The 25,387-nt window shown below is 47.4% G+C and overlaps 1 protein-coding gene across 1 annotated transcript in view; it reads left to right on the plus strand.

The window, feature by feature from the left end:
* Positions 1–10,283: 10,283 nt before the first annotated feature.
* B4galnt3 (beta-1,4-N-acetyl-galactosaminyltransferase 3) overlaps positions 10,284–25,387 on the plus strand; it is a 102,335-nt gene continuing 87,231 nt past the window's right edge. Inside the window, exon 1 of the mRNA XM_057782833.1 lies at positions 10,284–10,452. Within this exon, the coding sequence (XP_057638816.1) occupies positions 10,284–10,452 (169 nt within the window). The remainder of the gene's footprint in view (positions 10,453–25,387) is intronic.

Raw genomic sequence — 25,387 nt, forward strand, 5'->3', positions numbered from 1 at the left:
GCTTTTAAAGTCATAGGATGGAGGGTTGGGGATTTAGCTCAGTGGTAGAGCACTTGCCTAGCAAGCACAAGGCCCTGGGTTCTGTCCTCAGCTCCAGGGAAAAACAAACAAACAAACAAACAAACAACAACAACAACAAAAAGACACAGAATGATAGAATAGAAGTCCCCATCACACACATCTCTCTTCAACCTGCCCTGACATCCCTCTGCGAGTAAGACTCCTGGAGGAATAGCAGAATCCTCAAGACACAAGAATGTTTTCGGAGCTCCAAGGCGACAAGTGCTAAGATGAACTCACCCCTCCATTTTCCCTGGGAGGCCTCTGCTTATCCTCAACACCCACACTCACTGGCCCCCTCCACTTCCATCACCTCCACCCCCACCCCCTACCCACCCAACTCCTGCTCTCTGCAAACATACACACACACACACACACACACACACACACACACACAGTGTATGCAGCTTATGGATGAAGGAACCAAAATGGGAGCTAAAGCCACTACCTTCTTCATTCCTTAGCCAGATCAGCATGTTGGGTTTCAGTGGGGACTTGCGAACTGACTTTATAGTGAACTTCAGGCCTGGGGTGTGGCTCAGAGGTAGAGCTCCTGCCTGGCCCATTGGAGGTCCTGAATTCCATCTGCGCCTCAGAGCAACAGCACACACTGACACACCAGGCTTTTTCACTAGGCAGCTTGCTGCTTCCCTGGGAATGAAATGGGAGCCGCCAACTGTTGACAGGATTTGGGAAAATTTTGTCTCATTCTTTCTCTTTCCAGCCTCGACAAGGCTTTAGCGGGGTTTACTGCCTGCAGAGGGCGTAGGGAGTCGGGGAGCAATGTTGTTCTCTAATTTTCCCTCTCCGGGGCCAAACTAAATTCCAGAAAACCACATACAGTGGGGATTTTTGTTTTCTTTCATCCATCCCCAGTCCCGGTGGCGGCAGGGCTCAAAGAGCAGTCTGTTCTGGGGAGAAGCGGGCGTCTGCCTCTCTCCCAAACCAGCCCTGATCAAATCCCAAGCAGCCGGTCCTTAGATAACATGGCTGAGAAACCCTAAACCAGCTGCTCCGGCTTGCATCAGTGCCCAGCTTCGCTGTCTGGAAATCGAGCCCGCCGCTGAGATGCCGCAGTGGCTGATGGCTGAGTGGCCCGACTGAGCTCTCTTACCGGGTTCACAGCCTGGACCAGAGGACCTAGACAAAGACGGTTTTCAGAAAGTCTGTTCAGGGCTTGAGTGCTGCTGCTGTTTTGTGACACTTGGCACATGTACTGGGTTTTAGGACCATTGTCCTTCCCCGGCAAAGCAGAAGGTAGGTTAATGTAGCACAGTGAGGAGCTATTTGTCCAAGGTGCCTAAACAATCCAGGCAGGTGAGTGGGTGCAACTGTGTTTGAGGAACAATGTGAAAGTCAGAGAAAGAAAAGCAGAAATGGAGTATAGATGTGTTTCTTTCCTTCTTCATTTTTCTTCCTTCCTTCCTTCCTTCCTTCCTTCCTTCCTTCCTTCCTTCCTTCCTTCCTTCCTTCTTTCCTTCCTTTCCTCTTTCCTTCCTCCTTCCTTTCTTTTTTCTTCTTTCTCTTCCTTTCCCTTTTCTTTGTCTTCTTCTTCCTCCTCCTTTTTCCATTCTGGAATTTGAGTCCAAAGCTTTGAATGTGTTAGGCAAGAGCCAGTCACTGAGCTACAGCTTCAGGCTGGACCATGCCTACTTTACTAGGGGGAAGGCATTAGGTGAGTGGACTGTTGAGGAGATGGAGACTCATGTGAATAGAGATTAGGCTTAGTTTCCATTATTACAGAATGTTTATTGATGCCAGCCAGAGGTGGTGCATGCCTCTAATCAATCTCAGCACTGAGGAGGCAGAGGCAGGTAGATCTCTGAGATTAAGGCCAGCCTGGTCTACAGAGCAACTTCCAGGGCAGCCAGGGTTGCCTATCTCTAGAAAAAAAAATATTTATTGAGTGATTTTTTTCAACTGGATGCTAAAGAGGCAGGTAGATCGCCAGAAGTATAAAAACAGGTCAAAAGCCATGACAATAACCCCAGCATTTGGAAAGCTGAGACAGGAGGATCAATGAGTATTGAACTCCAGATAGAACTACACAGTGAGTTTCAGACCAACAGGGGCTAAGAGAAGATCTTGTCTCAAACAAAACAAAACCAGAACAAACAAAAGATCGCTCAGGTCTAAAGACTTAGATCAGTAGCAGTACATTTGCCTGGTATACATGAGGACTCTTAAAGAGTTCCTTTCTTCACAATGGAAGGATAGAGAGGGGAAACACCAGAGGCCGAGGGTCCTTCAGCCTCTTCTGAAAATGCTGGGAACATCCCCAGAGATGCAGAAGGTGGAGCCAGAGAGCTGAAGTGTGCCCAGGAGCTGCTTCTGGGTCCATGGTCTGTGCAGCTCCCTACCAGGGAGTGCAGACTCATGCGTGTGTGCAAGCTTCTGAGAACTAAGCCTGTGAAATACGTCCTTGCAGGACAGGAGAAAAGTGTCAGGTCCTCACTGTAGCTGGAACGGCTTAGAGGAACGGTGAACCACATAGCTAGCTAGTAGACGTGGCTTGGGGGCATGCCAGACTCAGCTTAGACTGAGAAGTAACTCTTCCCCATTCCCCACCATTATCCGTGGTACCAGAGTGCAGGATGCAGGCACGAGAGTGTCTTCCTGGAGAAAGGTAAGAGAGTAGTGTCTTTCAAGTTTAGAACTCCTGCTGCCTCCCAACCCTGCCACGCAAGCACACACACCAGGATGGGACCCAGGGCTTCAAGCATGCTAGGCAAGGGCTCCTGACTGGGTAGCACCTGCAGTTCTGTGGGGCTTCAGAGACACAGGAAGTAGAGCTTCAGGGGAAGCTCTTCTGACTTAAGTTTTGGCATCAATTAAAGAGGTTTCTGTCCTAAGTGATAAGATAAACTTTCAATTGTAGTACAAAAATAAAAATTAAACGTAAAGAGAAATCCAAATGACCTTTCTGGGGGTTAGGAGTGCAGCTCAGGGCTAGAGCTGCTTGCCATGTATGATCTAAAGACTTGGTGTCAACACCAAACCCTAAAAAGATGGGGGGGGCGAGAAGGAGGAAGAAGAGTGCTTTTTACCTATATCCTCTGGGCTTCCTAGCAACAAAGCAAACCTCAGTGGGGGAAAATAATTGATATTATTCTGTTGCAAATCCTGAGAAAATAAAACTGCACTCCTCCCCCATAAGTTCTGGTGAATTTCTGTGGAATCCCTTTTACTGATGGAAGGCTGGAAGCATGGTTGTCATGATTTGGAAGCAGGAGTTAAGATACAACTCAGTGGATACAATCTTTTCTTAACCTGCACAAAGTTAATGCCAAGCAGCACATAAACCAGCCCATGGTGGCACACTTGGGTCAAACTTGGTCAGCTAGAAGAAAAAATGTGGGCATGTAGCTCAATGGTAAAAATACCTGTCATGTGTGAGGCTCAGAGTTTGATCCGCAGTGCACAAACTAACAAGCCTGCCCGAGGCACAAGGCTATCATCCTAGCATTCCAGAGGCTGAGGCAGGAAGAACTCAGCCAGCCTGTCACACAGTGAGCCCCATTTCAAATTACAAAGTCCAAACTGGTCATGGTGTTACATACCTGTAACCTTAGCACTTGGGAGGTGAAGGCAGGAGGATCATCAGATGGTCAAGGTTAGCCTCCTGTACCAAGGGAGTTTGGGGCCAGCGTGGGCTACATAAAATCCTGTCTAAAAAGTAATGGGTGTGTAGGGTGCGTTCTCACTTTGAACTGGAAAAGGAAGCAAGCCCAAGCAATGGATTGCTCAGTGGAAAACTTCAAAGCACATATTTCTGCTCTGGGAATACCTCCTTGCCGTTCCCTGAACATTGTGCTGAAAACTGGGGAATGGGGTATAATAAAGTCACGGTCTCCTAGCATGTGGATGGTGCGGGTTTCCCCTAGTCCAAGAGCTTTACTTTGATATGAGTATAACATTGTCTACCTTTCTTCTTTTCTGTACCTTCCTTTGTCTGATTTCTTTTGTTCCTTCTTTTTTTTCTTTCTGTTTTTTTTTTTCTTTTTCTTTCTTTCTTTTTTTCTAGACAGGGTTTCTCTGTGTAGCCTGTCCTGGAACTCACTCTGTAGACCAGGCTGGCCTCAAACTTACATAGCCCAACTGTTTGAATATCAAAATCCAGACTTTTGTTCCTTTTTTTAAAAGTATAAATTTGTAACTGGGCAGTGGTGGCACACACCTTTAATTTCAGCATTCAGGAAGCAGAAACAGGAAGATCTTTGTGAGTTGGAAGTCAGCCTGACCTACAGAACAAGTTCCAGGATAACCAGGACTGTTTCACAGAGAAATCATTTTGAAAAAACAAAACAAATAAACAAAAGTGTGGATTTATTTGTTTTTTGTTTTTGAGACAGGGTCTCACTATGTAGTTCTGGTTGGTTTGGAACTCACTACGTAGACTAGGCTGGCTTCGAACTCACAGTGATCTGTTTGCCTGACTCTGGAGTGTAGGACGAATAAACTACCATCCTGTTCAGTATCTCTCAACTCTTCTCTTGTGGTTCAATCTTGCAGTTTATTTTCAGTGTCGGGGACTGAATACAGGACCCACACACGCTAGGCAAATCCTCTATCTTCAGTCCTTCCTCTTCATTTAAAAAATAACATTGGGATAGAGTTTTGCTGTGCTTGCTGTGACTGCCTCTGAGTCAGTCTATAGTCCAGACTGACCTTGAATATGAGATTCTTCTGTTTTAGCTTCCTTACTTTCTGGGATTACAGGTCTGCAGCTCCTCTTGCATGGAGAAGGTAAGCATCCACTTTTTCTGTCTGTAAGGTTACAGACAGAGGACCTCAGCAGAGTTCCTGCTGCTTATTCCATCATCCAGATGGAATGACCTGACCATACTGGCAAGTAAGAGAAGAAACCAGGAAGGAGGGTTCAGTCCTGGTGTGGTGAAGCATGCCTATGATGACGCTGGTGGCGGCGTAGGCAGGAGGATTGTTTCAGTCCAAGAATTGAGAGACTAGCCTGGGTGACATATTGAGACCCTGCTGTAATAAAATAAAAATAACAGTAAGAGCCATTAACTCAGTAAGGGTTTCTACCTGCTCCGGGAAGCAGCCCTGTAGAAGCAAACTCTGTAAAATTATTTGTAGCTAATGAACCCAGGAAACCATGGATGGAAATAAACATGTCTTCACTAAAGAAGAGAGCAGGTGGCCCTGCTGAGGCCAGGGAGAGGAAGGGTAAGGAGCAGAGCTTGTCTGAATAACTTGCAGATGTGCTGAAAGAGAGCTCAGAGTTTCCAGGGTGAATTCATTTCTCCAGGGGAACTTCCGTTTCCTGGAAGCAGCATATGCAAGGGAGGAATAAAAAGACACTGGCGCCCAGGGCTTGGGATACAGCTCCGTGTAAAAGCATTCGTAAGGTTCTGGGTTCCATTCCCAGAACCTCAAAAAGAAATGTATACAGGACCTGGAGCAAGAGCTTCTGGGTTGGAGTCTTGTGTAAGATACAGATGAGGTCAGGGATGCAGGTCAAGGTGTCTGGCCAGCATTACAAGTCCTGAATTTGATATTCCCTGCCTCTAACACCAGAAAGATTCCTTTCTTCTTTCCTTCCTTCCTTCCTTCCTTCCTTCCTTCCTTCCTTCCTTCCTTCCTTCCTTCCTTCCTTCCTTCCTTTCTCCTTTTCTTTCTTTTTTCTTTTGCTCAAGACTCATGAGTTGCCTGTACAGCATCTAGCATTTAACATCTTTGGGCCTATGTCTTCTCTCTGTAAAATGAACCAGTGAAACCTATTGCTTCTCTATAAATGATTTTCATGAGTTGAGAGAAAAAAAGCTGAAGCCTTGCCAAGATACATAGCGCTTTAACACAGTTTCTCACTTACTTAAATGTGTTTATTTTGGGTGATGGGGGGTTTGAGACAGGCTCTTGCTAGGTAACCCAGGCTGGCTTCAAATTCACTATGTAACTCAGGATGACCTTAAATTTCTGATTCTCCTACTTCCACCTCTGGAGTGCTGGGATTGCAGGTTAGTTTGGTGTAACACTAGGGACTGAGCCAAGGGCTTTGTGAAGGCTAGGTTAGCCCTCTACCGACTGACCTGCATCCCTAGACTAGGGCCTCATGCATCTCTATGGGTAGGATACTAATTGCTCTGCAGGGGCTGGAGAGATGGCTTTGTCATTAAGAGCACTGGCTGTTCTTCAGAGGATCCGGGTTTGATTCCCAGCACCCACATGTGGGTAACAGCCATCTGTGACTCCAGGTTGCCCTCTGAGGTACACACATTCATATACATAAAATAAGTCTAAAAGATACATTTTTTAAAAGAATTGTTCTGTATTTGGCATTGCTGCTACCCTACGTAGACTATTAGGCTTTTTTTTTTTTTTTTTGACAGGCTTTCTCTGTGTAGCCGTAGCTGCCCTGGAACTTGCTCTGTAGTCCAGGCTGGCCTTGAACTCACAGAGATTCACCTGCTTCTGCCTCCTAAGTGCTGAATTATAGGCATGCACTATCACCTCCCAACATTATCCATTATCCTTCTCTTCCTTTTTATTTATTTATTTATTTTAAAGATTGATTTGTTATGTATACAGTATTCTGCTTGCATATATGCCTGCAGGCCAGATGAGGGCAGCAGATCTCATTACAGATGGTTGTGTGCCACCATGTGGTTGCTGGGAATTGAACCCAGGTCCTCTGGAAGAGCAGTCAGTGCTCTTAACCACTGAACCATCTCTCCAGCTCCTCACTTTCTTTTTAAAATAATATTTTTTTTTAGAGTTTAGTATACCAAATGATTAATTTTATTATGGTACACACTGATTTTCCTCATCACTTGTTGCCCCCTGTTACTCTTCCTTCCCCGAGTTTTCCTTCTGCTTTCATATCTTATGCATATCACCTTTCCCCCCTCCCTCTTACTTTAAGGATTATTTTTTGGGGGTGGGGGTTCCTGTGCATATTCATGTGCACACACGTGCATGTTAGTGTGCCCCCACCTGCACTAGGGATCAAACCCAAGGCTTTGTGTACCACTGAGATACACCCCAGCTCACTCTTGGCTTCTGTATTCTCTACCCCCAGAATCCTTGTGTCTCTGTGTTGACCTTGGCCCACTTTACAAAGCTTGCCTTGACCTTTCTTTCAAAGCTTCTGTAATCAGAATAGAAGACTTTTTCCATGGCATGGCTTGACCTGACGCTGAGATTCTTGCCAAACCCAAACCCAGAGAAAGTGCTTCCCAAATGATACTGCAGGTAATAGGAAAGAAATTAATTTTCCTTTCTGGTGCAGCCTCTGCATTGTGACTCTGGGTTATGGTAGGGTCAGTGTCAGAGGGTAAAAAGTCACCAAAAGACATCTGAAGAATTAGTGAGTATCCAGTTGACACAACAAGACGACATGATAAACAATATATTTAATATATTAGCCTGTGTATGTGGGTCAGCGTGAGTATTCCAACCCATGTACTTAGCTCTGGAATTCAGTTGATCGGGAAAGAGACTTGAGTGCCAGAGTCTGTGAGACACCAGAAGCCAGAAAGGAATGCAAAGGTCAGGTGTCAATCAGTGCTCTGCCACCTGCCCAGTATGCAAAGGGGTGTAGAGCAAGCAGGGTACCACAGAGGCACATGCAGCAGGAACGTGGACAGAAGAGAGGAGAGGGGAACCATGCGAATTTCCTGCTCTTCTCTCCCCCCACCTCCATCTTTATCAGGGAAGTTTTATAAGAACAGAACACAGGGCTAGGGAGTGACTCAGGGGTCTAGCATGCCCAAGACCTGAGCCCAGTCCTTAGAAAAAGCCGAGAAAAAGAGAGGTGAGGAGGGCACAGGTGGAGAGGGGCAAGGTGGTTTCATTCTTCTTCTGACTTTCTTGCAAACTTACTGCTTGGGCCAGAAATTTGACCTTTAAAGCGTCTGATTTCTTTGTGAATACCCTTTCTCCTCCAAGAGACAGCATGCTCCCTGTTTCCCATCTCTCCCAGTTCCCACTTTGAGCATTTATTTGATTGAATGAAATGATGGCCAGCTTTCAGGAGAGAGTCATGGTAGGAACAGGCTACCACCCACTTCCATGACAAAACACTGCAAGAGACTCAGCCTGACGCCCAGCAGCGCTGCTACCAATGAAAGAGAGAGATTTGACAGGGACCTCAGTCCCTTCCCGGCAGACTCAGGCCATCTTGAACAAGCTGCCCTCCTGCTTTGGACTTTTGGTAAACAAACAAATGAACATCTATGCAGGGCTTTAGAATGTCACAGGGACACTTCCCAGGGACGTCCCTCAGAAGCTGCCCTTTGTGCTCCCTCCCACTGAAGAACTGGAGTGAGGAAATGCTTAGTCCGTAGATCCTGCCCTTTCATGGCAGGTGCTTGATTTTAAGATATCCTGAGACACATTGGAACTTTCCACTTTTCCTCCTCTTCCAATTTTTTCCCCCTATGTATCTTTATGTACTTTTATGTATCTTAGGCTGTCCTCAAATTCAACTATGTAGTTGAGGATGACTTTTGAATTTCAGGTCCTCCTTACATTTACCTCTGATCCCTGGGATCACAGGTGGGTGTCACCATGCCCAGCTCTCTCCACATTCTTCTGATTTTTTTTCTCCACAAGAGGGAAAAATTGAGCCTCCAGCCGCTGGGTGACCTCTGATAATTCACTCTGCCCATCTGGGTTTTTAACTATCCCATTTAAATCAGGTAATACTGCTTTCTCTGCCTAAAGTCGGGGCATTGGAATGTGGAATATCTGGACCCTTTCAACCCTGAGTGATTTTTCCCCTCCTTTTCAGTGTGTGTGTTTGTGTGTGTGCGCGTGTGTGATGTAGAGCTCCAGATTTTATTAAAGGTATTTTAATAAAGACTTAAGCACGAGGGTGGAGAAAAAGAGGGACTCAGAAGGAAGTAATGCATATGCAACAGTGGTATGGGCTCCTCAAGGAAGAGGTGCCCCTCCTTTTTATTTTTCTTTTTTCCCCCTTTTTAAAATATTTTATTTTAGCTAGGGTTGGTGGTGCACATCTTTAATCCCCAGCACTTGGGAGGGAGAGGCAAGCAGATTTCAGTGAGTTCGAGGCCAGTCTAGTCTACCAAGCGAGTTCTGGGACAGCCAATACTGTTTGTTACACAGAGACACCCTCCCTCTCTGTGTGGGTAATACACGTGAGCGGAGGCTGCTGCAGCAGAAGCTAGCAGAGGTTCGGTTCCCAGGTGAACCCAGCTCAGGTCCTGTAGAGCATCACGCACCCACGGGTGAGCCATCTCTACAACAGCTCGCCCTCTCTTCATTTCCTTATTTCTTTTAGAGTTCTAGGAATGGAACCCAGGGCCTCCTACAAGCCAAGCATGTGGTCTACTATTGAGTTGCACCTCCAGTCTTTTTTTCTTTTTTAAGTTCTCCAACATCGCTTCCACCCGAAATGGGGGAAACTCCTTGTTAAGCCCCCCCCCCCACCCCGTGTCTTTCAGAGTGTAGTTGTGACCAGGAAAGAACGGTATTCAAATTTGACTTGGAAGACAGAGTTAAGGCTAAGTGTCCCTTGGGGCTAGGGTCCTTTTAGACAGAGAAAGTCCCTGAGGCCAAGGTCACCCAGGTCACTCTAACAAAAAATGAGTCTCAACTCCACACCAGCTTCGGAAGGAGCACCCTCAAATATCTTGGCGGTGCCTGAGTTTCCTTCAGTCACAGAGCCCACGTCTTAACTCGAATCTTCTTTCATTCCCAAATCTCCCTTATCACATATCCCACACACCCTCCTACCTAACCCCAAGCGGGTGGCTGCACCAGGGACTTGCTCTCTGGCCCCACCTCTCGCCAGTCCTCTGCCTCTAGGGGGCAGGGCCCACCTGTGCCTGGGGGCGGGGCCGAGGCGGGGGCGGGACGGGTAGGGTGTAAGGTAAAGCTCCGAGCCGAGAGAAAGCGCCCTAACTGTCGCGAGCGAGCGCAGGAGCCCGCGGGCACCTAGGAGAGCCTCCTAGTCTGGGTGCAGGAGCGAGCGGGGAGGGAGGGAGGGAGGTGGCGGGCCTGCGACGAGGAGAGGCGTGGAGTGGACACTTGGGGAGGAGGAGCCGGGCTCCGCGGCCGGAGAGAGACCTGCGAGACGCCCGCGCAGCCGAGGGACCCCAGCGCGCGGAGCATGAGCGGCCGGCCGGCCGGAGAGCGACCGGGGGAGACTTCTTGCGCGCCGCGCTGAGCGGCGGAGCCGGGTCGGGGCAGCGGGTACTGGGTAGCCCGTGCTTGGGCGGACGGCCGGGAGCAGAGCCATGGGGAGCCCCCGCGCCGCGCTGCTGATGCTGCTCCTGCGTCCGATCAAGCTGCTGAGGAGGCGCTTCCGGCTGCTGCTGCTGCTCGCCGTGGTATCGGTGGGACTCTGGACTCTGTATCTGGAGCTGGTGGCGTCGGCCCAGGCCGGCGGGAACCCCCTGAATCGCAGTACGTAGCGCCGGGGGGCCCAAGGAGGTGGCAGAGGTGGGCGGGCGCTCCGGGGCAGGGATCCGCCTCTCCGAGTAGGCTCCAGGTGCCAGCGCCGCCCCTCGCTTTACCCGCGACCCTGGCTGGTGGGGCCCGCCGTGGGTCCCCGATTCTGGCCTGCCCAGGGCAGAGTGGGACCAGGACGCTCTCGTGGCTCCTTGAGCGCCGGGAGAGGTTTGGGGCGCCTTCCACCGTGCGGAACAAGCAGCCTCGCGAACAGAAACGCGTGGTTAGCGAGCGCGGGCTCCGGCGCTGCGGCGCAATTCGGCTGCACGCTGCGGTCGGCACCGCCCCAGCTTTGCCCTCCGCTTGCTGGTGTGTGGTTGGCTCCCTGTTTTCCCTCCGGCCGAAATTTCTGGGGTTCTTTTTCAATTACACCATCGAGAGAGCCGCCGGGTCTTCCCGCATCGCGTGCGCCACTGTTTCCAAGTATCCCACCTACTGAATGCGTAGTTCTCCGCTCGTCCAGACTGCCTCCTCCAGTGTTTGAAGCCCTTGCAAAGCCCGCGGATCTAACAAACTCCCTAGATCCCTCTCAAGCGACCCTGCCATGGGTAGATTCCTACTTACATTTTTATTTCACCAAAGCATTCACGTTTCTGCTTAGGAAAACGGTAGGAAATGGCTTTTCCCTTCTTCAATAGGTATGATTATCCACAGTGACTTCCAATATACTTTTGATTAGCCTAACAAAGTTAAATGTCTTGTGGTAGCCAGAATGGAGTGGAGAAGTTTCTCGAAGGGTCAGGTGCCCTTCCCCAGCCTAAAGAGGAAGTTCGCTTTTATCTTCTGCCTGGGTTTCGCTTTTCTGCATAAAGAATCTCAAAAAATACCCTCTTGGTAGATACTTTGGTCAACAACTGGATGTTGGTCTTTTGTCTTTTGTGGCTCAGAAGAAATTATTGTTTCTGGAACTAAGCAGGGACGGTTTGGAGATGTGTGCTTATAGTCCAACCTCTCTGTGGCAAAGAACGTAATTCTAGCTGTGAGCTAGGAGACTGGCTGTCGCAAGAGATCAAGCTACTATATGTAGCTAGAGATGAAGAGGACGAGAGGGATTTGGCCTACATGGTCTCCTTTCAGTTGGGATAAGAGACTGTGGTCTCTGCCTCTTGAGCACTGCCGAGGTGAAAGAGCCGGTGCACCTGGGGAAGAAGGGTGCTCTGAGATGCAAGCATGTAGCCATACTTAGAATTCTTTCTTCGCTTGACCCCAGCCTCCCTCCTCAGGTTTTGTTTTTTGTAGAAGCCTTCACATTCTGGTCACCCGGGTGCAGGTGGCTGAGTTTCCTTGGAGTGTGTAGGGGTGGGGGAGGCTTGAATTCACTTCCTCCTCGGAACACCCTTTGCCAGCATGGTTCGTGGGATACTCTACACTAGACAGGAAAGCCGTTGCTCTGTGGTCCTGAAGTCAGTGCCATCCCTCCTCTTCACTTTTCCTCTACTCAGGAGTGCTTTCTGGGCCAAGACCAGGCCCAGCTGGCTGTAATAAAATAATTAATAATAATAATAAGCTTGCACTCTGGCTCCCTTCTAGCCTCTGGATTTTGCTGGCTTCTTTATACCAGTTTCTGAATCTGTTGTGTTTCTCTCCTCGGTGGATCTGACTTGTGGGGTTTTAGACTTTTATTTAAAAAAATTATTTCTTTTTCCAAACTGACCCTTCTCCAAAAATATGTTCCCAGCTTCTTATTCCAAAATTGACTTTGTGCTCCTTGTGGTTTCTTTTTTCTTTTTGAGACAGCTTTTCACTCTGTAGCCCATGCTAATCTGCAGCTTGCTATTTTTCCCAGTGGTGACAGTGGGTATATGTCAGATAGTCTGTCTTTCTCCTTGTGATTTCTTTCTTTCTGGTTTTTTTTTTTTTTTGGTCAGGATTTCTCTGTAGTCCTGGCTGTCCCCGAACTCACTCTGTAGGCCAGGCTGGCTCAAGCTCACAGAGATCCACCTACCTCTGCCTCCCCAGTGCTGGAGTTAAAGACATGTGCCACCATGCCTGGTCCTTGTTGTGACTTCTAACAAGAGCCCAAGCCTGGCCACTGAGGGTCACGATTCCCTCTTCTTAGATTCCTAGGACTCTAAAGTCCATCTGCTGTGACATGTGTCCCAGTCCTGTCTTGATTTCTTTATGGTGCGGGGGTGAGGAGATTGGGGGGTGGGGGGAGGTAGGGTGAGATTTGAAAGATGGCTATACTTGTTCCCTAAACTTTTATTTTTATTTTAAGAAGCCCAGATGTTTTGCATCAAAATTCCCTCCTATGCTGTGTCTTACTCCCAGTTCAGAGCTATTCCTCTGGGGAAGGAGCAGGGAATTAGGTAGGAATGGAGAAGTAGGAAGGGGGTTGCTAGTGTTCCCTCCTCCACACCCTGCATACCAAGAGCTACCAGAGTAGTAAAGCTGCCCCTCCCAGCTGTACCCAGGGCTTGACCACAGCCACCAGAGCCCCAACGAGCCACCCTGCCACTTTCTAGCAATCTCTGCCAGCTCAGCCCACCACGCGCCTTCGTGTCATCTGTGAGGCTGGCCTCCAGTGCCCAGAGCCTGTCATTTGATTGTCCCTGTGTGAGGTATATTGGTTTAGCCCTGGAAAAGTGTACAGAGGATGGCAGTCCCAAACTCTAGGGTGGCAAAGTAATGACAGGGGAGCACACTTCCTGCTCCGTCTTCACAAAATAGCCTGGTAGTTTAAGATATGGATGGTGTGCAATTTGGGCTCCATATGCAGAAAAAGACATAACTACTGTTGGGATAGCTTTAAAGGAAAACAACTAAAATTATTAACAAATAGAAGAGGGTTTCTTGGCTGAAATGATCACAGCCTTTCACCCAGTCATGTTTGTTTAATATATAGCTCAAACAAAGCAATGTGCTAGGTTGTTTAGATATGATGATCAAGATATGGCGTCTTAGTTAGGGTTACTAATGCTATAATGAAACACCTTGACCTAAAGCAAATTGGGGAGGAAAGAGTTTATTTGGCTTATGCTTTCACATCACAGTCCATCACTGAAGGACATCTGGGCAGGAATCTGGAGGCAGGAGCTGATGCCAAGATCATGGAGGGTTGCTGCTTGCTGGCTTATTCCACGTGACTTAATCTATCTTCCTTCCTTCCTTCCTTCCTTCCTTCCTTCCTTCCTTCCTTCCTTCCTTCCTTCCTTCCTTCTTTCCTCCTCCTCCTCCTTCTCTCTCTGTCTCTCTCTCTCTCTGTCTTTCTCTGTCTCTCTCTCTCTCTGTCTCTCTGTCTTTCTGTCCATGGGTATTTTTGCCTGCATATATGTCTGTGTGAGGATGTCAGAAGCCCTGGAACTGGAGTTACAGACATTTATGAACTGCCATGTGGGTGCTGGGAACTGAACCTGGGTCCTCTGGAAGAGCAGCCAGTGCTCTTAACCACTGAGCCATCTCTCCAGCCTGCTTTCTTATACACCTCAGGACCACCAGCTCAGGGATAGCACCACTGATTAATGGGCTGGGTCCTTCCACATCAATCACTAAGAGAATGCTCTACAAGCTTGCCTACAGCCTGATCTGATGGAGGCATTTTCTCAGTTGAGGCTCCCTCCTCTCCAGTCAGTCTAGCCTGTGTCAAGTTGACATAAAACTAGCCAGCACATAATGATTTCTTTGTTCTATAACTTTCTGTCTAGGAGTGGGACAAGGTGTTGATATGAAAAAAATCAGGCTGGGCGGTGGTGCCACACACCCTTAATCTAGTGTTTGGAAAGCAGAGGCAGGCGGATTTCTGAGTTCAAGACCAGCCTGGTCTACAAAGTGAGTTCCAGGACAGCCAGACCTACACAGAGAAACCCTATCCGGAAAACATTCATTAAAAATTTCAAAAGTAGAAGGTAGATGTTGCAGTGATATTTCTGAAAACGGGATGCAGTTTTCAGATAATTTCATAGAATTGGAGACATTTAGAGAGATGGCGAGGAGTTAGTTAAATTCTGATGTGTGGGATCTGGCGAAATGGCCCTTGGGTTAAGAGCCCTTGCTGCTCTTTTTTTTTTTTTTTTTTTTTTTTTTTTTTTCAAGACAGGGTTTCTCTGTGGTTTTGTAGCCTGTCCTGGAACTAGCTCTGTAGACCAGGCTGGTCTCGAACTCACAGAGATCCACCTGCCTCTGCCTCCCAAGTGCTGGGATTAAAGGCGTGTGCCACCACGGCCCGGCTCCCTTGCTGCTCTTGAAGAAGACCCAGGTTTGGTCTGCAGGATCAATATGGTGGCTCATAGTGATCTGAATTCCAGTACACAGGATCCAGTGCCCACTTTTGGCCTCTACCAGGATAGCATGCGCACGGTGTACTTACTGATGCGAAGCATGCACAAACTAGAAACATTCTGATGGACTGAGGCTGGGATGTAGCTTAGTTGGTAGTATGCTTGCCTAGTGTGGATGCAGCTCTGGGTTTGATTCTTAAGACCCATATAGAACTGGATGTGCTGTACACCTGCAATCATAGCACTCTGAGGTAGAGACAGGAGGGTTGGAAGTTCAAGGCCAGCCTGTGCTATGTGAAACAAACAAACAAAGCAAAACACCTGAAAGGAGGAAAAAGAAGATTCTAATGGAGAATAGAAAAAAGACTACTCACAGGCAGCCAACACCAGGAGCCAGGGAAAAGTTAGTGTAAATTGGTAAGATTGAGCGGCTGAGTGCGTTGAGTCAGAAGGTGTGTAGGTAAATGAAGGGTGAGCTTCAGCGCAGCTCTCTTGCAAGACTTTGAGTAAGAGGGAAACGTGGCATTTAGTTCACCAAAAGCAGAAGAGCAGTTAGGAGTTTTAGGTAGAATAACATTGCTGTGTGGGAAGGGCCATAGAAGATCTGTTTAATAATACTTTGAGGATAGGTAGTGGTGTTGGAATAGGGTTGTGAGAGGTCTCTGCCGTATCCCATAAATCCTTAAATGGCTGGGTGGTCAGAGATGCTCTGGGGTCTGTCATCGCAGTAGTGGTGGTGCTCAGAGGACCTGAGGTGACAGTGTATTCAGATGTGCACCTAAGTCTTTCAGTATTTTAGTAACTGGGGTAGCTACGTTGATGTGCAGTGGATGAATAGCAGCCCCGAGAGCAGACTGTTCAGGGTTCTCCATTCGCACAGACTTTAGCTAGTTATATCCGTTTGTTCGTATGGAATCTGGTAAGGCTCTTCAGAAGGCAGAGGTTGCACTAAGATGCTTTCTAGGTTGGTCGACTTGTGCCAGAGCCATTAGATGACATTTGGTACAAAGCTAGCACAGAGAGATAGTGCTCATACTGGTTTTATTTCAGAGTTGAACATGGCATATTCCTTCCCAAATACTAGGCTTACCTGCTGGACACCAAAGCCCTCTCAAGCTTAGGGAACTAATTGTCTTTTGCTGCCTCTAAGGTCTGCCCCACATTTCCAGTTGGCCCTTATCATTTTGGTTGGCTTGAGTCGACTCAGGGAGGGAGGGACACCCACAGATGTCAAACAGACAAGTTGCTCCCATATCACCACAGCCATTCTACTAGAAAGGACAGAAACTTCCTGTAGCAGAGGTAACCCGGGGCAGACTGGTAATCCGAGAATTGTGCTTGGCAGGGAGATGCAAATGAGGCAGATGTGTGGGCAAGGGAGAGGGATAGGATGGCTTGGAGAGGAACCTCGCAGTGGCGGAGGGCACAGCACAGCAGAGCACAGCACGTCACAGCTCCTGCTTTTTGCCACACCGTTCTTTCCCAAGTATCCACTGGCTCTTTTTCTTGTGCTCTGCTTGCCTCCCTGTACCTTGGCATTTGTTATACCACTTGGCTGCTGTGGGCCCCTTCACATTAGTATTCAGTTCTGGGCACGTACTAGGCACTCTAGGTACTCGCCTAAGCACCCCTGGTAACCACTGGGCAGTTGGAGATTTCAAAGCACCCGACAATTTGTATTAGCAGACACTAACTTACCAGTGGCTAATCCAAAGATAAAACCCAGGAATTCTTTTCCTGTGTACCATCACACAATGCCTTTGAATATGAATGTCAACGATAAGAACTGAGTGGTTTGGGCCGGAGAGATGGCTCAGCTTCACAATCTTCTTGCAGAGGTCCTGAGTCTGGTTCCTAGTACCCTTGTTGGGCACCTCACATTGCCTGTAACTCTAGTTCCAGGGGATCAGAGCCTCTGAGGGCACCTGGACTCGTGTGCACATACACAGACTATATATATAAAATTGAAAATAAAAGAATTGTTGGGCAGTGGTGGCACACGACTTTAATCCCTGCACTCGGGATGGGGGGGGGCAGAGGCAGGTGGATCTCTGAGTTAGAGGCCAGCCTGGTCTACAAAGCGAGTTCCAGAACAGCCAGAGCTGTTACACAGAGAAACCCTGTCTCAAAGTACAAAAGAAGAAGAAGGAGGAGGAGGAGGAGGAAGAAGAAGAAAAGAGAAAACAGAGAGAGAGAAAACAAAAATGATAATAAAGAAAAGTAAAGAATTGAGCTGCTTATGCTGTCTGAGTATGTTCTGGCAGGCGGGCGGGTGGTGTTGGCTCGAGGAGACTGCCCTTATTTGTTTCTGTCCTTTACCTGCCCTCCTTGTTCCTGTCCTCATGGAGCCAGCGGGTATCTTGGCAAGGCCTCCCCAGCTTCATCCTGTTCTCCACCCGGGGATCCTCAGTCTAAGTTCTGCGCACTCGAGCTGCCAGACACTCCCTGTCCTTGGGTTTGGAAAGGGCGCGATTCTCCGACTTTGCAGCCCAGGGTCTTCTGAAATGGCCGATTTTGTGCTGCTTCATTGGCGGCTGGAAGGTACACTGCAGTAATTTTCCAGGCCACAGAATCTGGCCTGGCCCTCTAGGGTTGAGCTTTATGGAGCAGAGCAGAGCAGCCGCCATGGAGTTTGCTTTGGAAGGGGGCCTGGAGACTGTTCTTGGAGTTGCTGCACAGCCTAGTGTCTACCCAGTTCCACCAGTCTCAAACGCCTCCCCTGTAAAATTTTTCCGCAAGCACTCTCCTTATGTCCCAAGACGATGAGGTCTAAACTAAGTCAGCCACACATTTACACTTCAATGCGGTTCTTCTTTGACCTTTGACCTTTGAATACACCTAATTCGTAGGTTTATAGATTAACTCAAAAGAATACCGCTGGGACAGATACGTTTGGATGGTATATCTACAAAAGGGGTGAAACTGAATGAATAGGTTGTGTATTCTGAGCAAAGCGTGATAGGCCTTTAGTTTTTTATGCTCGCAGGTTCTGCTTTTCTGTGTGTCGCCCCCCGTGCCCCCCCCCCCCCCCCGTTTTAGACAAGGTTTCATGTATCCCAGGCTGGCCTCCAAGTCCCCAAGTAACCAAGGATGACCTTGAACTTCTAATCCTTTTGCCTTTACTTCCTGAATGAATCTGACACCTGGGATTAAAGATGTGCTCGGCGACACCCTGTTCTTTTATGTGGTACGGAGGATCAGCCCGGGTTTCCTGCATGCTAGGCAAGCGCTTTACAACAGCTGTGTCTCTGACTCAGGTTCTTCTAATGTTGGGAACATCCGTTAGATAAAAATGATCATCTTCATTATTTGTTGCCATGCTGGAGTTTGAGCTATGACTTTGTAACACTACACCTATGTTTGCCTGTGTGGTCCTGGATGCCAGAGGTATCATACCCCTCTGGTAGCTAGAGTTATATCGGCAGTTACAAGCTACCTGATGTGGGTGCTAAGAATCCAACTTGAATTCTCTGCAAGAGCAGTATACATGTTCTTAGCTACTGAGCCATCTCCCTCCTCAGTTTCCAGTTTTTAAAAAACCTTTTGATGAAAGACACAGACACAGACACACACACACACACACACACACACACACACGGGGGGGGGTTGCTCTGTAAGTGTCCAACTTGGGTAAACAATGTATCAACATAGCCAACCATGATAAAGAAACAGTTCTATAAGTCCCCTTGGACTTCCCTTTGAATCACTGGCACCAGCATAGATGAACTTAGACTACTTTTTTATGTCATCATATAAACGAAATCATTCAATATGTGATTTATTGTACAAGTTACACACACACACACACACACACACACAGAGTTTTTCTTGAGACAGTGTCTAATGTAATAGTTTGGCCTCAAACTCACTGTGTACCTGAAGTTGGTCTTGAATTCCTGATCTTGCCTCTACTTCCCAAGTACTAGTATTACAGGTGTGTGCCACCATGCCTGACTTTAAAATATTCTTTATGATTCTAAAAATAGTGACCACTCCTTGTTCCAAAAGACAGCTCTCTAGCCAGACCATGTTAAGGCACATGCACAGCTTCACTGTCCTGGGCTTTAGGCTAGCACAGTAGTCACCAGGGGATGAGGAGGGCTGGGGGCTCAGCTGCTCAGTGTCACAACACAGCCCTGGGGAGCTGCTGTGGGGTAGAGCTGGGGGTTGTTGCTTTTATTGTGAAACTCCCCAAAGTGTTTCTTTCCAGTCTTGTTACTGTTTCTCTTGAGTAGCTTAGTTTTTATTGGTCAAATCAGTTGTGTAGCTACCCTGGTTTCTCCCTTTGTGTTGTCATTAGAAAGCCTTAGAATTTAACTCTTCCTTCACCTGGACAAAAGTAAAAGGGATTTTATGATTTATAACCTTTTCTCCATCCCTTCCTCCCTCCTCTCTCCTTCCCTCCTCCCTCTTTTCTTCCCTCCCTTCCTTCTTCCCTCCCTCCCTCCCTCCCTCCCTCCCTCCCTCCCTCCCTCCCTCCCTCCTTTTTTTCCCTCCCTGAGGCTTCCTTCCTTCCCTGTGTAGCCCTAGGGATGGAACCCAGACCTTCCCATGTTAATCAAGCCCTCTGCTATGGAGCAGTGTGCCCAGATCTGTGTTTTTCTATTACTTTCTTTCTGTCCTAGAACTACTTCCAGTTTATACCTTCTTAACAGTCTGTGGTTCTTACAAGCCACTTAACTTAATCAAGAAATCAATAAAAGTGCTACGGTGTACATAGGAACATTTAAAAATTGCCTCTGATCTGCTACTCTTACAGGGAGATTATTGGGAAAAAGCCTGCAAAATAAGTAAATAAAGTTCAGTGAGCTGGTTGGCAGCACTGCTTGCCACACAATCCAGGCACTAGCCAGCAAGGCTAAAAACTCATTTTCTTCCTTTTTTTTATTTTGGTTTTTTTCAAGACAGGGTTTCTCTGTGTAGCTTTGGAGCCTGTCCTGGAACTCACTCTGTAGACCAGGCTGGCCTCGAACTCACAGAGATCTGCCTCTGCCTTCCGAGTGCTGGGATTAAAGGTGTGTGCCACCACTGCCGGGCTAGAAAACTCATTTTCTAGCCTTGACCCTAACTGTTGAGAGGAAGATGGGAGGGTGACAGAGAAGTCATGGAGGTGAAGAACTATGTCTGCTACGAAGCCTGTGCCTGACAGAGCCACAAAATCACAGACAGCAGAGGTTCCTCCCTTTCTGAAGAGCGGAGAAAACAGGCCAGGGAAGAGCCTTTGCTTGCCTCGTCCTCCAATTTCTTACCCTTTTACTTTTTGCAGTTTTCTGAGATAGTCTCCTCACATAGCTCACCTCTGGTTCTCCTTCCTCCGTCTTTCAAATGTTGAGATTACAGGATTCTATCCTTATATCCAGCACCCCCCCCTTTTTTTAAAGGAAGAGGCCCTCACTATATAACCTAGACTGGCCTTAAAATCCCAGAGATCCTCCTGACCCTGCTGAGTGCTGGGATTAGAGGAAGTGACATTGTACTTGGCCTTCATTTCTTTTAGACCATGTTTTTGTATGACCTAGCAGAGGCTATGCTGTGTCCTGTTACCTACCTGTGTAGATAAAATTATACTTTGTAGAATCAGGCCCTTAGAAGACTGATGAAGGATGGGAAAAGAAGAAAAAAAAAGTATTGCCAAGTGGTACCTTTAATCCCAGCACTCGGGAGGCAGAGGCAGACAAATCTCTTGAGTTTGAGGCCAGCCTGGTCTAGGATAGCCAGGGGAACAAAGAGAAAGAAGCCCTGTCACAAAAAATCAAAACCAGACTAAAAACCAAAAGGTATCTGGTTGCGCATACCTTTAATCTGTGCACTTTGTGAATTTGAGGACAGCCTGGTCTACATAGTGACTTCTGGGCCAGCCAGAGCTACACAGTGAGACATTGTCTCTAAAAGGGGTAGGGGGGCTGAAGAGAAAGTTCAGCAGTTTCAGAGCATTGGCGGCTCTTCCAGAGGACCCTTGTTCAGCTCCCAGCACCCACGTGGAAGCTCACACCTGTCTGTAACTCCAGTCCCGGACTTCTGACACCCTCATGCAGGCAAGACATCAGTGTCCATAAAATAAACATAAATGAGGAAGGAAGGAAAGAGGGAGGGGAAGGTGGAGGATAGGGATGGAGAGAGGACTTCCAAGAGATTTTCTATGTAAGCACCCAGGAAATTGAATGATGTGTGTTTTTCAGTTTTCAATTTGCAAATCTTGACTGGTAACGGAGATGATTCACTTTAAAGCTTAAGGGAAAATGTCTATGGAACATTTACTTTTTTGTGGCGCGCTGAATGGAATAAAGCCTTGATGGTTCCTGGAAAAATGCAGAATTTGAAGACAAGGCAGGGTTTTAATCCCAGTTATTCACCAAGTGAAGACCTCAGTAAGTCTTCCAAGCCTCTGATGCCTCATCTGGGTCAGAGGTCACACTTCTTGACGGAGAGTTTTTCTTCTTACAGTGAGATTAATGAGTCTACCACACACAGGTGCCTAGTTAGAGCTGGTAAGAGTTAAGTGCTTAGGGAATGTTGGGTCCCACCTCTTCCTCCTTGAACTTTCCAGTGTGCCCAGAATGCCCAGGCAGGCATGGGTTGCAGTCCTCAACTGGTCCTTTGGCCAGATGCCTCTTCACGTTGGCCTGTGACAAACCCGTGCCCAGCCGTCCCTGCTCAGCACCTGCGGCTGGGAGACTGAGCACCGTTTGTGTAGCGGGACAGGAAAGCACAGGCGATGGAGTGCAGCAGCCTGTCATGTGCTGCGTGGTCTGGACTGGGTATTGCGGATGGAAAGCACTGAAAGGCAGGAACCTTCACAGTAACCCTAATTTAAATTTTAGTGCTGACTGCACATGCCTTTAATCCCACCACAGGCAGAGGCAGGGTGAACTTTATGAGTTCAAGGCCTGCCTGATCTATGTAAAGTGAGTTTACAGTTTATAGGCCAGCCAAGGCTACATAGTGAGACCCTGTTTCAAACAATAAAATAAAATAAAAATAACTTAAATCTTAACTCTGACTTGTTATGGGTAATAAATTAGATAAAATAAATTTAAATGATTTAAAAACAAAGGAGAATAAAATTTTAGAAGGAACAGTATTAATTACTTTTCTTGTTGCTATAACAAAATAGCTGTCAAAAGCAACTTGAGGAAGTATAGTGGGTAACGTTGGCTGTCAACTTGACACACCTGGGAGAGGGACCCTCACTTCAGGGATTGCTTCTATTGGCTTCCAGCAGCCACGTCTGTGGGGGAGTTTTCTTGCTTTGTGATTGAAGTGGGAGGTAGGGTCATCCCTGAATGGTGAACCAGGGCTGCGTAAGACAGGTAGATAAGTAGGCCAGAGGCAACAAGTCAGGAAGTTCCTCCACGGTCTCTGCCTCCAGGTTCCTGCCTGGGCTTCCCTGCATGGTGGACCGTGACCTGTTGTTTTTAGCCACAGTGTTTATCTCAGCCACAGGAACGTGACTGGGAGAGGAAGGAAGGGCTTTCTTTGGCTAGTAATTTGGGCTGCAGTCCATTGTGCTGGTGCTAAGGCCATGGGAACAACTGCTGTCTTTGTGTTCCACTCAAGAACATGGAGAGAAGGATGCTGGTTCTCTGCTGCTTTCTCCTTTTCATTCAGTTGTGGGACAATAGCTCGTGAGATGGGACCACCTGAAGTTACCTGGGCCTTTCTCCTCCGTTCAGTCTTTCTGGAAACACTTTTGTACCATGCACAGGTGTGTGTCCATGTGATTTTAAATCCAATCAAGTTGAAGATTAACCATTAAAACAATAAATTTGAACTAAAACGATATCAAATTTGAAGGCTTTAGCTTTATTCTCTTTGGGAGTAGGTTTGGAACTCTTCCTTGTCACTTAGGAGCTGAGGGGACGCCGCTTTTAGTGTTCTAGTTATGGTCTTGAAGACTCAGTTGCCTAAACTCTTAGTGGTGGCCATTTTCCCAGAGCCTCTGGCCGAGGTCATCTCTAGTGTGGTCTCAATACAAGCTTTGCCTTGAGGATTAAAGGTCTCTCTGCTGAGACCCCTTTACAAATGCCTTGATCCACCCTTTCCAACTTGTCTGCCAACCAGAGCTCACAGGTGTGTGGCAGTGCTCACACGCACCCTCCTTGTGCAGCGAGCTCAGCTGGTGTCCCCGACACTGCTGGGTCCAAGACTGGCAGAGGGAGTGAGGACCCTGGGTCTTCCTCCAGAACCCGAGTTCTCAGCTCTTGGGTCTCTTTCCTTCCCATTTTGGCTGAGTGGGAAGTAGGGGTGGAGACGGGAGAGCCCAGTGAACGACTTTCAGCAGAAGCAGTGACGATTGTACAAGGGAGGGAGACTGAGCGCGAGAGCCCAAGGGGGAGAATTTTATTCTCTTTTCTGTCTAGTGACTTTTTTTCTCTATAAGTTTTATTTAATTCTACCTCAACAGTTTTAGTTCCCTTAAAATGCTATATTAATTGTATGCTTTTTTGTCAGTGTGTGAACCACTTTACAATCTAATATTGCCCCAAACTAAGGGGCCTGTATCTGCTTGCTGCTCTGATTGTCAGACCTTATGTTTTGGTCCTCGGAGATTATGAAGGATTTAGCTCTGTCCTTAAAAAGAAGCTGGTAATATTGCACGCAGTATTTGTAAACATTTTGGTGTATTTTTCCAAAGAAGTCCTTTGACTTAAGTGCCCTTTTAAGAGTTTTTTGTTTTGTTGTTATTTTGTTTGTTTTTTTGTTTTCTTAAGGCAGGGTTTCTCTGTGTAGTCCTTACCTGTCCTGGAACTCTATAGATCAGACTAGCTCCCAGATCCACCTGCCTCTGCCCCCTGAGTGTTGAGATTAAAGGCATGTGCTAGGGCCGGGCGGTGGTGGCGCACGCCTTTAATCCCAGCACTCGGGAGGCAGAGGCAGGCGGATCTCTGTGAGTTCGAGACCAGCCTGGTCTACAAGAGCTAGTTCCAGGACAGGCTCCAAAGCCACAGAGAAACCCTGTCTCGAAAAACCAAACAAACAAAAAAAATAAAATAAAATAAAGGCATGTGCTACCACCACAGCCCATCGAGATTTACTTTTATCAATTTTTTTTTGTATGCATTTGCCTGTGTGTCCATGTGAGTGCTAGTGCCTATGGAAGCCAGAAGATGGCTTCGGACTCCCCTGAACTGGACTTGTGATCGTAATCAGCCTGATGTGGATGCTGGGACCAAACTTGGGTCTTTGTGGATACTGAGCCAGTTGACCTTCCTCCTTTAGCTACAGCTTCCAAGTTCTACTGTCTGATTATGTGTGTGTGTGTCTGTATGTATATGCATGTGCATGTGTATGCGTATGCATACACGTGCATGCAGAGGTGAATATTTCTGCGGAAAGCAGATAGCATTAGCTAAGTGACAGCTGAGGGAACCAGCTTGTTGAGTTGAGGAACAGTTGAGGAGCCTGTTGCATAGAGGTTTGCCTGGGGTTGGGGGGATGAAGGTGAGCGGCCTCATGTGAGGTCTCTTGATGCCACTCTGCAGAGTTCAGACTTAGCAAGGGGTGGGGTAGCAGCATAAATTCCATTAGGCAGGAGTATGAGATAATAAAAGGCCCCTTTAAACAGTTCACTAATTTGGCTGGGTGGTGGTGGGGCACACCTTTAATCCCAGCACTTGGGAGACAGAAGCAGGTGGATATCTGTGAGTTTGAGGTTAGCCTGTTCTGTAGAGTGAGTTCTAGGACAGATAGGACTGCACAGAGAAACCCTGTCTCAAAAAAAAAAAAATCCACTAAATTGTATTTCAATTCTTCAGACATTTATTGAATTTTTGCGTGTTCCAGGAACTGTGACGTAACTGTAGATAAAGATGTTGGAAGTTTACAGGTGGCTGGTGATAGGTATGTAGAGCTGGTCATGCTACCACATGTCTGTAATCCCAGTTCTCAGGAGACCGAGACAGGGTGCTGCACATTTGAGGTCAGCTTTGCCCATGTGGTACAGTTCTGTCTTTTTTTTTTAATTTTTAAATTTTATTTATTTATTTTTGAGACAGGGTATCACTATGTATCCCTGACTGTTCTGGAACTCACCATGTAGATCAGGCTGGCCTTGAACTCACAAAGATCTCTGCCTGCCTCTGCCTCCGCTATGCCTGGCTACAGCCCTGTCTCAAATCAGTAGCCAGGTGTGTGGCATGGACCTTTAATTCCAGCACTCAGTAGGCAGAAGTATGTGGATCTCTGAGTTCCAGGTCAGCTAGGGTGACATAGCCAGACACTGTCTCGAATGAATGGATGAATGAATGAATGAATGAACGAACAAATGACCTCCTCATACCCAAACCACCTAGTGGTTATTATAGTGATTCCAAGGATAGGCAGCGAGTGTCTAGTTCTGAAGGAAGGCAGACAAAAGCTGAGCCATCCCAAGGAAAGATGTGATAGAGTTCGGTGATAGAATTGATGTAGTAAAGGAGAAAATATGACATTATGGGCTTCAGATGGGATTCTCTGGCTCCATTGTCTTGGTCATTTTTATTAAGGGATGCTGTATCTGTCCAGTATCTCAAAAGTGTTCTCGTGAGAAGGAAGTGCTTCATTTCTTCTCACGTCTTCATCTGGGATCTGGGCACTGCACTAGTCCCAGAGAGCAGTGTTAAGGGATCAGAGACAAGCCAGCATTCAGCAGACACCTCCTGAGCACTTGTGAAACACCAGGCAATGGCCTCTGC

The sequence above is a fragment of the Chionomys nivalis genome, chromosome 1 (assembly GCF_950005125.1).
Source record: "Chionomys nivalis chromosome 1, mChiNiv1.1, whole genome shotgun sequence".
NCBI classification, from domain to species: Eukaryota; Metazoa; Chordata; class Mammalia; order Rodentia; family Cricetidae; genus Chionomys; species Chionomys nivalis.